The 14,606-nt window shown below is 47.7% G+C and overlaps 2 protein-coding genes across 2 annotated transcripts in view; one reads left to right on the forward strand and one right to left on the reverse strand.

Moving 5' to 3' along the window:
- Positions 1 to 3,666: 3,666 nt before the first annotated feature.
- On the reverse strand, positions 3,667 to 5,408 carry TEX38 (testis expressed 38). Its single transcript, XM_032414624.1, has 2 exons — positions 5,372 to 5,408; positions 3,667 to 4,745 (listed from the first exon to the last, which is right to left on the reverse strand). Exons 1-2 carry the CDS (start codon positions 5,406 to 5,408, stop codon positions 4,153 to 4,155), a joined length of 630 nt encoding a protein of 209 aa, XP_032270515.1. The 3' UTR covers positions 3,667 to 4,152.
- Positions 5,409 to 8,366: 2,958 nt separating this feature from the next.
- Positions 8,367 to 14,606, forward strand: part of ATPAF1 (ATP synthase mitochondrial F1 complex assembly factor 1) — a 28,502-nt gene continuing 22,262 nt past the window's right edge. Inside the window, exons 1-2 of the mRNA XM_032429688.1 lie at positions 8,367 to 8,848; positions 11,694 to 11,802. Of these exons, the coding sequence (XP_032285579.1) occupies positions 8,526 to 8,848; positions 11,694 to 11,802 (432 nt within the window). The 5' untranslated portion in view covers positions 8,367 to 8,525. The remainder of the gene's footprint in view (positions 8,849 to 11,693; positions 11,803 to 14,606) is intronic.

The raw sequence follows: 14,606 nt of genomic DNA on the forward strand, positions 1-14,606 counted from the left end.
CGCCCGGCTACCCAGGAGGGTCTTTAGGGGATAGCTTTGCCCCTCATCGTGACCAGGAAACTCCTTGCCGTTTTACCTGGAGGCCTACCAAGAAGAACGTAGTATGTTCCTCTGTGGGCTAAAGCCAAAGGGGTTGTGAAATGCAGCACATGAAATCCCATCAGGTTCCCTTACAGGTGTCAGCTCAGAAGTAGCTAGAGGCGTTGTGTCCAGAGGATGCCGAGCCATATCAAGTAGGCCTGGCGCAGGGGGGCATCACACGATGGCAGCAAGGTTTTTCAAATCTCTTAACAAGCAAGTGTACTACTCTTCCCTTTAAATACTTCTGTAGGCCTGGTACGAAAGGCCCCCAGACCGGAAGGAATCACACGTCCGTGTCACCTGTGTGTGCTGTGCTGTTCTTAGACGCAGGCTTTGGGCAACACGAAAGGAAGAATGTTGTGAAACTTAACTGTTCTATAGGCCAAGTCAGGGAGAAACTAGAGCTTTCATGGCACAGACTTTAGTAGAGCTCGTTTCCATTTTCACTTCATCCAAGTTCCCCTGTTACCCAGGGATGCCATCGAGCACCTTTAAACATTTAAGGGCTGGTTTTTTTCTTTATGTAGTGTTCAGTTTAGTGTTGGCTAACTTTGATTTTTTTTCTGAAAGTATTAACATTTAGTTAAAGCAAGATGAAGTCTTTTCCCATGAATGTGCTTACCTCATTTGGCTTGTGCTTCTCTTTTTTTAAAAAAAACAACATTTTTTTGCCTACCTGAGCTATTTCTCTTTCTTGGAAAGGTTAAAATATAGCATAAAGTTAGCCTGGCACTTTAGGTAACTTGAAGACAACTCTTTTTCTTCTGGCTGCCTTCCTTGCACCTCCCCCCTTTTTAAATATATATACCCTTATAGATTTTGTAACAACCAAATAAAATTCTAGCAATAAATTGAACTATACTGCTATATTTGTATATACTGTACCATAAATAGTATGTCTGTACCTGGAAGGTATTTTTTTGAGAACTGATTTATATGAAATATACTTGAGGGTAATGTAGCTTGTCCATTTTAGTTTCAAATTCTTAATTCATAGGCAGATACTCTGAGGACCGCTTAAGTCTTTGTTGTCTGCACTTTTCTTTTGTATCAGATAGCTACACCTGGAGAAGGCAGTTTTGTTTTTCAGTTTCTCACCTGTTTGTCCCACCTCGAGCTCAGCTGGTTCGCATCATCCTGGAGCTAGCTGGACCGTACCACTTGCTGTCACATCAGGCAGAGGTCTTGTGGCCACACTCTCAGACTGACTACCCTTGCCGTGCTGCTGCCCTAGCTTCCAGGCAGAACGAGGGCATCAGGTTGAGGAGATTCATTGGCTTAAGAGTTTGATGAGCCTATTCTTCAGTGTTAATTTGGGAGTTTTATTTGGAAGTTGTCTGAACTTCCCCAACCTGTGACTTTTGAGCTGTACTCAAGCCTCCTTGCCTCCTATCTCAGCTCTGAGAGGAAGATTGGGTTTTGGTGTTTGTTTCAAATACTTTCACCTTTTCACCCTGGCAACTTCTGCTGAGGCTTTCTTAAGTGACCCAAAGCACAGCTTCTCGGTCCTTCTTTTCTTTTGCCTGTACTGTCTGGGATAATGTTTACTTCAAGAGCCTCCCTATAAATCAGAGGACCAAAAAGGTGTTCTAGGAAGAGAAGAATCAAAGGAATAGAGAACCTGGCTTAGGGATAAGGGTAATGTCCTCTTAAGGGCAGAGAGGGACCTGGCACTTAGGACAGTACACCCTTCACCTGCTGCTGGCTACTTTTCCTGCCAGTGGTGTTTCCTCACTTTATGTTGCTTTGCTGGACGCAACTCCATTGCCCCCACCTCCCACTGCTGGTCTTGCGGTCACAGTTGAAGACTTTGACTGTGATGGGCTCATACTCATAATGGCCTGCTGTTGAGTTGTTTTTAGTGACAGCTTTTGTTGGCTACACACCTCATTGGCTTACTTACCAACACCAGCTAGATGTGGTCCCTTCTTTCATATCCAAACCAGAACACATTTGGGTATTCCTGAGACTTTATAGAGTGTGTATTGTTTGTTATACGAACCTAACCTACCTTGTTGTTTTCTCATATTAAGAAATGTAAATCTACTTTGCTTTAGTGGAGCTATTTTGGTAATGTATGAGCAATTTTGGTTCTGTTTGGAGAGTGAATTCAAGGTCTCTATGACTTGAGCTTTGCTTATTTCATATCAGTAATACAGCTATTTTAATTTATCTAAATAAAACATTTCCTTTTTCTCCCACTGTGTCTGTGATTAAAGGTTCCCCCCTCCCCCGCCATACCTTCAGTTACTAAGAAAACAAAAATCTGCTTTGATCCCTATTTGTATAGACTCCTTTCTCCTTTTGAAAGCAAGAACTAACAGATGGTGAAGAATCTGCCTTAAGAACTGCAGCATCTAGCCTGAAAAAGTGAGGGCTGTTGCTTGGGCATCTGCAGGGTTGTGGGGGGTGGTAAGGGGAGAGGGAGTCCCTTCCCCTCTCTGTATCAGCCAAGCTCCACTTGGGTCTCCATTGGTGTTTTGCGTTTGGGGGTTTTTTTGGTTTGGTTGGTTAGTTGGGGTTTTGTTTTTTGTTTTTTTGGTTCTTGGAATTTTTTTTTTAAGATTCAGTGGAAGAGCGTGTTGACAAGGAATGTTCCACTGCCTTTTTATACAGGGGGTGGGGGGGTGAAACCCATTCCAAGAGAAAGGTCATATAGGGGCTGGGGCTTTTTCACACACAGAAAAAAAAAAAAAATGAGAAAAAATAACTCTACACGTTTGCTAGGGTTCTAGGATTACACACACATAAGCAAACATACACGATCTGGGTGGCCTCTCCCTTCAGGGAAGACATAAAGCTTAGCTCATTTACAAATATGGTCAGATGATTTCCTCATTCCCAAAGTGAAGGGGAAAATTTATATCCCGGGCTGGAACTGGGCTTTCTTTTTTTTTAAGATTTTATTTATTTGAGAGAGAGCACAAGCAGGGGGAGCAGCAGAGACAGATGGAGAAGCAGGTTCCCTGATCAGCAGGGACTCTGGGCTCAATACCAGGACTCCAGGATCGTGACCTGAGCTGAAGGCAGGCTTAACAAACTGAGCCATCCAGGCACCCCTGGGCTTTCTTATCTTCAGAGTGGGACCAAAAGCCAGTATTCTCTCTCCTTTTAGGATTGTTTCCAAAATGCACAAAAATATCCCCTATAATGGGTATTAACTTTTGGAAGGTCCATGGATCTCTTTGATAAAGATTTAAAAAAATTAATTTTCTGTGTAATTTTAGAGGGTTCAATGACCTGCCCTCCTCCTAAGCCAATTCATGGACCAAGTTAATTACGCCCTGCAGACATGCACGTGCACACACAAACACAAACATTTGCCAAGTGTTTTCTAACAAGACTTATTAGGGAAGGGACACCATGGTGTATGCTGAGAAGACCAAGAACTTTGATGCCAGGCAGATGTAAATTTGAGACCTAGCTCTGCAATATAAAAACAATATGCCCTTGGAACCTGTCTCCTCATTTATAAGTGGAGGATTGTGAGGTCCATTTGGCAGTTTTCTTGTATTAGACATAATGTAGAGACGACCATAAAAGAACTCTGCATCATCAATATTAATAAAGAATGCAATTCAGCCAGCAATGCAGTGTGGCTCACGGATCTCACAATGACTTGTTTTGCGTGTGACACGGTCACTGTGAATTGCCATGGCTCACGCACCCCCAACAGCTCTCACTCTTGTGGCAGCTGTGCTAAATGTCCCACAGAACAGCAGTGCCACTGGGTACCTGGCCCATGGTCTGGCATGCGTTTTTGTCTTAAAATACTGAATAGAGGGATGCTGAGCTCATGTTTACTGATTCTCTGTGTCTCCCCACAGCCAACCCTCTGGTTCCCATTTATGACCTTCAGCTCTTTTTGCAAAGTGCCCCCATCAAACGGGAAGGACATTGCCCTCCTAACGACAAATGAGACACAAGGGAGCCTTGGGCTTTTTTTCAGTCTTTCATAATGTGACATCCAGATGGGCTCTGGCCTCTGTGTCAATACCACCTTCCTGGGGTTAGCTCCATTTTCCTGCTCTGCCCCTGATACCTCCAGCTCCCACCCTCAGTGAGAGGAAGCTATAATTCTGAAGCAAAAGGCTTGGCACTGAAGCAGCGGTCTCCATGGGCCATAGTGGGAAGGGAATGGAAGTGGACATTCCTTTCAGGACAAGTGTCCAAAGGGTAGGAGACTGAGTGGTTCAGCATTGGGGGCAGGTTGCACAGGGAAAGGGCAAAGGGCACCTCCTGGAAGACGGGAACCGGGACTGGGGAGCTGGTGTGGGACTGCAGCATTGGCAAAGGTAGGGGCTGCAGCGGAGGTCGTAGCGGGGCAGGGGCCTCCACCTTGGGGCTGCTGTCTTGGGCGGCAGAGTTCCTGCCCGCGGGTATGTCCAAATCCCATAGAGGATCTGCATTCTGGACCTCAGTCTTGGTCTTGGTGACAGCAGGGGGAGGGCCCGTGTTGATGGCTGTGTTCATGCCATAATGCCGACGCTTGTTAATCCAGTACAACAGCGGGCTGTAGGTGAACGTGGCGGCCCTCATCACCTCCACCCACTCCTGGGCACGCTCTTCCCGCCGCAAGTTCTTCCTCCAGTGCAGAAAGAGAATGCAGCCGCCGGTTACCACAGAACACAGCCCCAGGAATCCAAAGTACAGTGAGACCCACACTGAGGCAAGAAAGAAAAAGAGGCAAGCTGGTTGATAGCTCTAACTTGGGGCCTGAGCTATTTCTCATTCCTCTCCCTATCCCATTCATCAATTATCCCATCCTCTTAACTACTTTCTCCATTTCCCCCTTCTCTCCTCATTGACTTGCCTCATCAATCTCTTATTCAGTCAACGCTAGATTTCCAGGGAGCTTAAGAGGCCACCTTTAGCCCTTTACAGATCAGGAAAGCTAGGTCTAGAGGGGCCATGACCTGCCCAGACTTAGTCAAGCCTCTTGTTCCCAACCCTGGACCCATCCAACCCATCTGATTGAGAAGCCTTACTAAAGGCAAAACCCATCAAGGAAGTAAGTTTATAGGGGACGGGGACACCAGTGTCCCATCCCATTCCACCATACCCCTTACCCATTCAGCTGTGATGGTCCTAGGGTATTCATTGTACCCCTCTCTGGTTCAGCAGAGAAACTTCTCTGCCCCCAATCCCTAGTTTTCTAGAGGAAAGTATATCCTAACTGCTTAGCACTCCTCCATACAGGCCACCACCCATCCACGTAAAACGTCTTCCCCGAGTGTCTGCCCCACACTAAGGGCACAAGGCAAGAGGCAGGGACTGGAAGGGCATTTACCACCAGGGAGGCTCAGGTCCTCCTGCTGGGAATCCATAAGGTCGAGCCTTGGTCCCCAGCTGATGGCTCTGGGGAGAGGGAGCTCACCTACCCGTCTGCCCAGCCAATAGAAGGCCCTGGAATGCTTAGTCCCATTGTTCCCTAAAGGTGAGGTCACTGGGTTCTGAGCATTAAACATTCTAGAGGCAGTGCTTGTGAAGTCTTGGGTTGATGGAAGGAAGGGACTCTATCCAATGGTATCTCGTAGGCCTAGTGTGTCTCTGCTGCCAGGGACTGACCCACCCACTGAATTGTCTGCCCCCCACCTCTTATGGTGAACCCACAGAGAAGCCCCCAGGTCTATCCATGTTTCTGGGCTTCAAGAAACAGTTGATGGATACCTGTTGCCAGGGAGGAGTGGGGCAGGGAGCATACACAGCTTTGGGCAGCCTTGCCTTCAAGACCTTTTTTTTTAAGGTTTTATTTATTTGAAAGAGAGAGAGAGAGCACAAGCCGGGGGGGGGGGGGAGTGGCAGGCAGAGGGAGAAGCAGACTCCCCGCTAAGCAGGGAGCCCGATGCGGGGCTCCATCCCAGGACCCTGGGATCATGACCTGAACCAAAGGCTGACACTTAACTGACTGAGCCACCCAGGCGCCCCACCCTCAAGACTTCTATAACCTTTCTAACTAACAAGTGTTAGCAAGTGTTTCCTGGGCATCAGGCCCTGTAGGAGTGCCCCACCATCCAGCCCTACATCTCTTTCCAGCCTCACCGTCCTCCATATCCTTCACACACCTTGCCCTTTCACCAGGCCGGACTCTGGAACAGACCCAGCCTATTCACATCTCTAGAGTTTTGCTCACACTGCTCCTCCACCTAGGAGTGCCCTTCCCACTTCCCCTGGACTGAACAGCTACTTATCCTTCAAGGCCCAGTTCAGTTCCCCTGACTCCGTGACAGTTGTTTCTATTGGCTTCCCCAAATCCCATCATGTCCAATTTGAAGGGACCTAGAGAGTTGTGTGGTCCAGCTCTAGTCAGATGCTTGAGCCCTGGGGGTAGATGTCCCCCACCCAGCAGCCAGCGCCGCAGGACTCACCTGAGTGTGACTTGCCACACCTCCTGGGGCAGCTCAGTTAGAAAGCCCTTCCCTAATGAAGCCCAAGTCTGCCTCCCTGAGGTTGTACCCCTGGGCCTAGCTCAGCTACTGGCGCCATTTAATTACTCCCCCCTTTTTACCCCCCCCCCCCCCCACCGATGTGAGACTGGGGACACTATTCAGCCCAGATTTCCCTCCAGGTTCCCCTTACACTCGGCTCTCCTATCTCACTTGTCCACAGTAGGGCAAGCATGCTCCTGTACCAAGGCCTTTGCACTCCCTGTTCCCTCAGTCTGGACGGCCCTTCTCCCAGATACCCAGATGATTCCCTCATTTCCATCGGCATTCTGCTCAAGGGTCCCCGAATCTCTCTCTTAGCCTGCTTTGTTTTTCGGCATAGCATATATCCTCACATAACATTACAATCGACCCTGGAACAACATGGAGATTAGGGACTATGACCCCTGCACAGGTGAAAATCCATCTGCAACTTTTGACTCCCCCAAACTTAACTACTAATAGCCTATTGTTGACCAGAAACCTTACCAATAACAGAAATTGTTGATTAACACATATTATGGGGGCGCCTGGGTGACTCAGTCGGTTAAGCATCTGCCTTTGGCTCAGGTCATTGGGATCGAGCCCCGTGTCAGGCTCTCTGCTCAGCTGGAAGCCTGCTTCTGCCTGACACTCTGCCTGCTTGCGCTTGCGTGCACTCTCTGTCAAAGAAATAAATAAAATCTTTTTAAAAAAAACCCACATACTATGCGTATATAAATTATTATATTTTTTTTAGATTTATTTATTTGAGAGAGTGCGTGCACACAAGAGGGGGGAGAGGGGCAGAGGAAGAGAGACTCAGACAGACTCCGTGCTGAGCATGGAGTCCGACAGGGGCTCAATCCCAGGACCCTGAGATCATGACCTGAGCTAAAACTAAGAGTCAGACGCTCAACTAACTGAGCCACCCAGGCGCCCCCATATACCGTATTCTTACAAATTAAGTAAGCTAGAGAAAAGAAAAATGTTAAGGAAATCATAAGAGAAAACACATTAACAGTGTTGTAAAAAATCCACGTGTAAGTGGACCTGCGCAATTGAAACCAGTGTTGTTCAAGGGTCAACTGTTTGTTGTCTCTCATCCCACTAGAATGTAAGATCCATGAATTAGTAAACAAGGAAATAAATACCTAAGAATAGTCATAACTGCTATGAAGAAAATAAAATAAGGTAATGGGATAAAGAATATAAACGGATAGCACGCATCAAGAAAAGTCCCTTTGAGGTGCCGACTTATGAACTGAGCCATAAATGATGAGGAGGCCGCCACATGCAGATCCGAGCAGAGGGATCATCAGCCAGTGCAAGGATCCTGAGGCAGGTATAGGTCAGCACACTCGAAGGACTTACTAATCTCCGAGTCCACCACACTTCTAGCACAGGCCAGGGCCTAGGACCAACCCCCATGAGTGCAGGCTGGACTGAGAAGAGTTGAAGGCTCTGACCCTACCCCGGAGGAGTCCACCATTCACGAGGGGTTTCTACCAGGTAAGACCCAGACAGGAAGGACTTCCACGAAGGCAAACTGATCATGCCATTGTAGTGGGCTTGCCCCAGGGCTGGCCCTCTATGGCGGGAGAAGGTGAGACACAGAGATGTAGATGTCACTGTGTCTGACCCCAGTAATTCCCGCTTGGTTCAAGGGGATGAAGAAGATGGTGGTAGAGCATTACAAGGATCAAAAACAGCCAAAATCAAGACTTGTTAGGACAGACCCAGCTGTCTCTTTGGAGAGGTTTGGCTGGAGTTCAAGGTGGATGTCAGGAAGCAGAGGGAGTGGAGGAGACGGAGCGCAGAGGCTGCTGGACCCGAGCGGGAAGCGTGGAGCCCGGCAGGCTCGGGGGAGGAGACGGGCCGCGGCAGCCCGAGGGGCCGTGCGAGCGGCCGAACGCGCGGCTCCGGGGCCGAGCCGCGAGCCCCCCTCCTACCCGCCCCGCCTCGCCTTCCCCAGGGCCCGGAACCTTACGCGCGCGGAACCTCGGTGCCGGAGCCGGGGCGCAGCGGACCCGGAGCGCGATGGAGCAGGCGCGCGGGCCGCGGGCTGAGGCCGACGCGCCGGAGGAGGAGGAGGCGGGGGCGGCCATGGCTGCCGTGGCGGCGGCGGCGGGTGGCACGGGCCCGGCCGTGTTGCAGGTGGCCGGACTGTACCGGGGGCTGTGCGCCGTGCGCAGCCGCGCCCTAGGCCTGGGGCTCGTGTCCCCCGCGCAGCTGCGCGTGTTCCCGGTGCGCCGCGGCTCTGGCGGGCCCGCGGGGGGCGCCGACGGCAGCGGGGTCGGGGCCGAGCTCGAGGCCAACCCCTTCTACGACCGCTACCGGGACAAGATCCAGCAGCTGCGCAGGTGCGGACCCCGGGCGACCGGCGGCGGGCGGGGAGGGGGGCGCGCGGCCCACGTTTCTGGTGGATCCGACGCCTTCAGGGCTTAGAACAACCCCGCGACGTGGGGCCCGGTTACTCTCCGCACTCTGTAGATGATGTGTCTGTGGGCTCAGAGAAGCAAGGTGACTTGCTAACATCACACAGTCTCAGAAATGAGTGTCTGCAAAGTCCTGCCTCTTCCCCAAGTTGTCTTTCGTTGTGCTCTAGTTCTCAAAACGCTGAGGTGGAATCCTGTGTCGGCCCTGATGAACTAGACGGTTCCAACAGACCTGCCCTGATTACAGAAACGGGAACATAGAGCCTTCCAGAGAAGGGACTTGACTTGCTCACGGTCACATATTGAGTCACTGAGGCCTGGCCTAGAGCTCGGGTTCCTAGGCTTCTAGCTACAGCCCTGACTACAAGGAAAGGAGGTTGGTGGAGGGAGTAGGACATCAAAGACTAATGGAGTCACAGATGGATCATCTGTTGAACCAACCCTGTCATTAAGAGGAGGAAACAGAATCAGAGAGCGGTGGAGACCTGCCAGAGGTCACACAGCTGGTTGGGATTCATCTGATTTGGGATCCAGGGCTCCTAACACTACCCCTCAGCTTCCAGATAAAAGGGCTTGGAGATAAGAGGCTTGAGCTGGGTGCAAGGGGACCAAGGGAGGGTCTGAAGAGTTAAAGTGGAAAGAGCTGAAGGAGATGAAAGGTGAAAATTAGAGGGGCTTGGGAGAGAGTCTGGCAGGGTAGGCAGGCAGTTGTCTTAGAAGGGTAACCAAAAACTGCATACTGTAACTTCTTTGAGTTCTGTCTCATCCCAGTTCCATGGCCTTAATGTCCTCCTCCGGCATCTTCTGGACTCTTGCAGTCATCCTCTAGCTAGTCTTCCCCACTTCCACCCCAGTCCATCTCACCGCTGCTGTGGTGATCTTTCTTCCCTTTTTGAAAAAACTGACAGAATAAAGGAATGAGTATTTTTTGCCCTCTTTCCAGCAGCATTCAAATATACTCAAGGATTTCTCTTCTTTAAAACCTTTCCTTGACCTACATTCCCCTCCAGCCTTTTCTCACTGATCCCTTTCACAGGCTGCATCTTAGGAGAGCTGTCTACGCATACTCTGAATACTTTACAGTTGCCATTCATTCTTATTCATGAACCAACGAATGGCTGGTTTTACTCTCCTTCCCCACCAGATCATTCCCATCAATATTTACACATACTGCTGTCTCAAAGAGTGAGCGTTCCAAAGCACCCTCGCTGACTCTAGATAATCTCCATATTCCTTAGTGTTCCGCACAAGGTTTTCATGCTGTAGCATCTGTCAGTCTCTCTATATTCACTAAAACCTAGGCCCTTGGAGCACCAGACACAAGTTTGGTGTGAGCCAATAGCAGGACAAGGCTGTGTGCCCTCTTGACTCCTTCAGCCTAGTATCTAGATTTTTGCATCACACTTTGCATTGGTGAATTGGGAGTATTTGATCTAGCTGCAGGCCCACTATATCTAGAATGTGGACAAACTGGAGGGTGTCCAGAGAGCAGGTTTATAGTGAGGAAATACTCACAAATCACATATGAAGAGGGGCCAAAAGAACTAAGGAAATTCAACTTACAGAAAACTTTAGGGGGTGACATAATAGCAATTTCCAAGTACTCAAATAAAAGGGATTAGACATTTTTTCTTGTTCCTGAGTGTGAAAGATATAGATGGATAGATTTAGGCTCAGAATGTTTTAATAATGAAAGATGTCCAAGGTGGGAATGCACAGACTCCAATGCCTAGGCCGCCTCGCACTCTGTCCACTCCGCATGGCAGGCGCAGGTGTGACTGTGGATGCTTGCAGCACTAACCCTGGTCCTGGCATTTGCAGCCCCAGCAGGTGCCACACCCCACAGGACAGGCCCCCTGGAGTGACTCCGCACTGAGTTACTGGCCTGCTGTGGAGGGGAGGAAGAAGATCTGCCCATGTAGTGGCAGGAAGGGAGTAGTGTTTAATGTCTCCTCTGGAACTGAGTTTTATGAAAGAGGGGCCCGTACAATGTCTTGATCAGGAAGCACTCCACCCGAGAAGTGATCAGGATGTCCTTGAATCCTGCAGACTACACCTGTGACACTACAGGTCTGATGGCCCGGGAGCTGTAATCCCTGTATGATGTCTTCACCAAAGTGTACAGTGCCAAATGGCACGTCGTTGGCTACACAGCCTGAAGAGTTCTTAACAAGGATGACAGCCCCAACCTGGACTGCAGGCCTGAAGACCAGCTCATTTCGACATAAAGGACAGGTTCTGATGTTTTATCTACAGGAGCAAGTTCTTTGGAGAGAGAGTCAGGGAGAAACTCAGGTGCTAAATCTTTTCCTACAAACTATGCGGTTTAAAGCCTCTGAATCACCTGCATCTGAATAAACAGATGTTTAACCTTTTTGTGGGGTGAATAAGATGTCCAAGAACTAGATGTGTTCAAGTAAAAGCTTGACACCCACTGGGAGTGCTGTTGGATTCCTGCCTGAGTAGGACGATCAAGATGACTTCAGAGTCCCCTTCCCATCTTGAGGATTTGAATTCCAAGTACCCAGAGTATAAGTACCTGTGGGACCAAGGTCTGCATCACCCTAGGAAATAACATGTTACACAGGACCCTTGAAGATTAACAGTAGTTAAATAACTGGATTTCTTTTTCCACTTTCTTGATTTATAGGCAAATCCTTCAGCCTTTGAATGCCTGTGTCCTCTCTCTCTGGAAGTGCAACATGATGCTTTGTTATTTCGAAATTCAAAAAGTCCCAAGTGGTTTCACTTTTGGTTTACCTTTAATCAGGTCTGACCCAGCTGTTTTTGAATCCCGACTGGAAAAGCGCATTGAGTTTCGGAAGCAGCCGGTGGGGCACTCCAGGCAAGGTGACTTTATCAAATGTGTAGAACAGAAGGTAAGACCTGCCCCTCTTTGTGTTATTGGCTCACCAGTGTGCTGATGAGCCCACCAGCCCTATCCTGGGAGTGGGCTCACTGATGGGTCAGCTGGATGAACTGAATGTAGCCTCTCTCTACACAGCTCAGTCTCCATCCATAAATGGTATCCTGCTCTTTCTGGCGAAGTACTGTGGTCATGGTAGAGAGATAGAGAGATGAAAAAGGCAGTCCATGCTCCTGGGGGATGTGGTAGAATGGTCAAGGCAAAGCATACCTGGCAGCGGGCTGTAGAGATCCGGGACAAAAAAGTGCTTAAAAGCTGCTCTTATCCTTAAACAAGAATCAAAGCTGGGGAAAAGCATGTTGAAATCTAATACAGTGCTTTTCAAACTTTCTGATCATGATCCACAGTGAGAAATATATTTTACACTGTAGTTCAGTACATACACGTGTATGATTATAACTGAAGCAGAGTTTTTACAAAACAATGCTTATTTTTACTACATGCAATGCACTTTTTTTTCTTTTAAAAAAAACTTTGGCCACAGTCCAGTAAATTGATTTCACAACCTGTGATTTGAAAAATACTAACCTAGGGTGGTACACAGAGCAAATTGGAGTGGGAGCGGCTAATACCAGGAAGGATATGCAGTAATCCATGTGTGGGCTGTTTGGGCCTGAAATAACATACAGTGGAAAATTGGGATTCTACATTGTGTTTAGGATGAAAGATATTTATTTAATTTGGACAGTAACTTTTTTTGCCTTGGGTATTCTAAATTTTAAGAGAATCCACTTGGTCTTTTAATCACTGTTTGAGTTCATAAGAACAAAAGCAAGTCACTGGGTTAATCATTACAAGGTTGGGGAGCAAATTCAACCTCCTATGACAAACATAGTTTACAACTTTATGTGAACAAACAAGTCTCTACTACAAATATTTTAACAAATGTAGTTTCCTATAGTAAACATTTATAGTGCCAAGGTTACAAATCAGTAGCTCTTGGAAATATTACTATATTAGAAACTTTAAGTATGACATTGGAAAGCTCTTTGCCCCCTTTTGTAAACAGACTTAGAAATTCAACTTCATGATGACAAGATGCAAACATAAGTCAGGATGGAGCTTAAATTATGACAACGCTTGGGTAAATAATGACTTACTGTCTTTCTTATCTAGCTAGATAGAAGGGGGCTAATGACTCTATTCGCAAAGCCTTTTCTTTGCTCTGAGTCATTGGCTCCCTACCACATGAGACCCAACATCTCCCCCCCTTTTTTTTAAAGGTTTTATTTATTTATTTGAGAGAGAAAGAGAGCACAAGAGCGGAATGAGGGGCAGAGGGAGAAGCAGACTCCCTGCTGAACAGGGAGCCCGACACAGGGCTTGATCCCGGGACTCGGGGATTATGACCTGTGCTGAAGTCAGAAGCTTAACTGACTAAGCCACCCAGGAGCCCTCCAACATCCCCTTTTTGTAAAAAGTATTTTTAATTCTCCATTTTGTACCCTGAAATGAAATTTAGACAATGTAACCCACTAGTAGACATAATTTCGGAGGGGGGGGGCATCAATATAATGCCCTAGCTGTCATATAAAGGAAAGAACTTTTTTTTTTTAAGATTTATTTATTTATTTATTTTATTAGAGCATGAGCTGGGGAGGTGCAGAGGAAGAGGGAAAAACAGACTCCCCACTGAATGCGGAGCCCGACACAGGGCTTGATCCCATGACCCCAAGATAATGACCTGAGCCGAAGCCAGACGCTTAACTGACTGAGCCACCCAGGCACCCCAAAAGCTTTTTTAAGATTTATTTATTTATTTGAGAGAAGAGAGTGTGCACTGTGCTTGAGTGCATGTAAGAATGAAGGGAGGGGCAGAGGGAGAGAATCTTCAAGCAGACTCCCTGCTGAGCGGGGAGCCCTGATGTGGAGCTCATGCAGGGCTCAATCTCACAACCCATGAGGTCATGACCTGAGCTGAAACCAACTGAGCCACCCAGATGTCCCAAGGAAAGAACTTTTTAATAAAATACTTATTTAGTAGATGATATGAATGAAATTTCTAAAATGAATGAATGATATAAATGAAATTTTTACGAGTGAACTTTAGTATATAAGTTCTTGAGCACAACTATGCTGTGAAACCTAATGCAGTCATCAGAGTCTCTCACCTATATGTGAAATTACCATGAATACATAAGCAGCAAATACTGACTGGTATAGGGGTGTTGTATTAGTACTTTTAAAAACTCCCAGACCATGAGCGGTATTGTTATCAGTGATCCTCATGAGATTCCACAATGTGCAGCCTTCTTTTAAGTTATATACTAGTTGCATTTCTAGAAAACTCAGTGTTTGTTAAAGCCATGTTAAAAGAAAGAAAGAAAGAGGGGTGCCTGGGTGGCTCAGTCGTTAAGTGTCTGCCTTCGGCTCAGGTCATGATCCCAGGGTCCTGGGATCGAGCCCCACATCGGGCTCCCTGCTCAGTGGGAAGCCTCCTTCTCCCTCTCCCACTCCCCCTGCTTGTGTTCCCTCTCTCGCTGTCTCTCTCTGTCAAATAAATAAATAAAATCTTTAAAAAAAAAAAGGAAGGAAAAGCAAAACAGAGTCTAGACCCAGATAATTATTTATTTTTATTTATTTATTTATTTATTTTTAAGATTTTATTTATTTATTGGAGAGAGAGAGACAGCGAGAGAGGGAACACAAGAGGGGGGAGTGGGAGAAGGAGAAGCAGGCTCCCCACTGAGCAGAGCCCGATGTGGGGCTCGATCCCAGGACCCTGGGATCATGACCTGAGCCAAAGGCAGACACTTA

Source organism: Phoca vitulina, unplaced genomic scaffold (genome assembly GCF_004348235.1).
Source record: "Phoca vitulina isolate PV1807 unplaced genomic scaffold, GSC_HSeal_1.0 scaffold2, whole genome shotgun sequence".
NCBI classification, from domain to species: Eukaryota; Metazoa; Chordata; class Mammalia; order Carnivora; family Phocidae; genus Phoca; species Phoca vitulina.

Bases quoted from the DNA above. Each gene is read 5' to 3' on its own strand.
- TEX38 (XM_032414624.1), bottom strand. From the start codon at position 5,408: ATGGATTCCCAGCAGGAGGACCTGAGCCTCCCTGGTG. The intron at 4,746-5,371 runs GTAAATGCCCTT...TTCTTGCCTCAG, and splicing joins GGACCTGAGCCTCCCTGGTG to TGTGGGTCTCACTGTACTTT.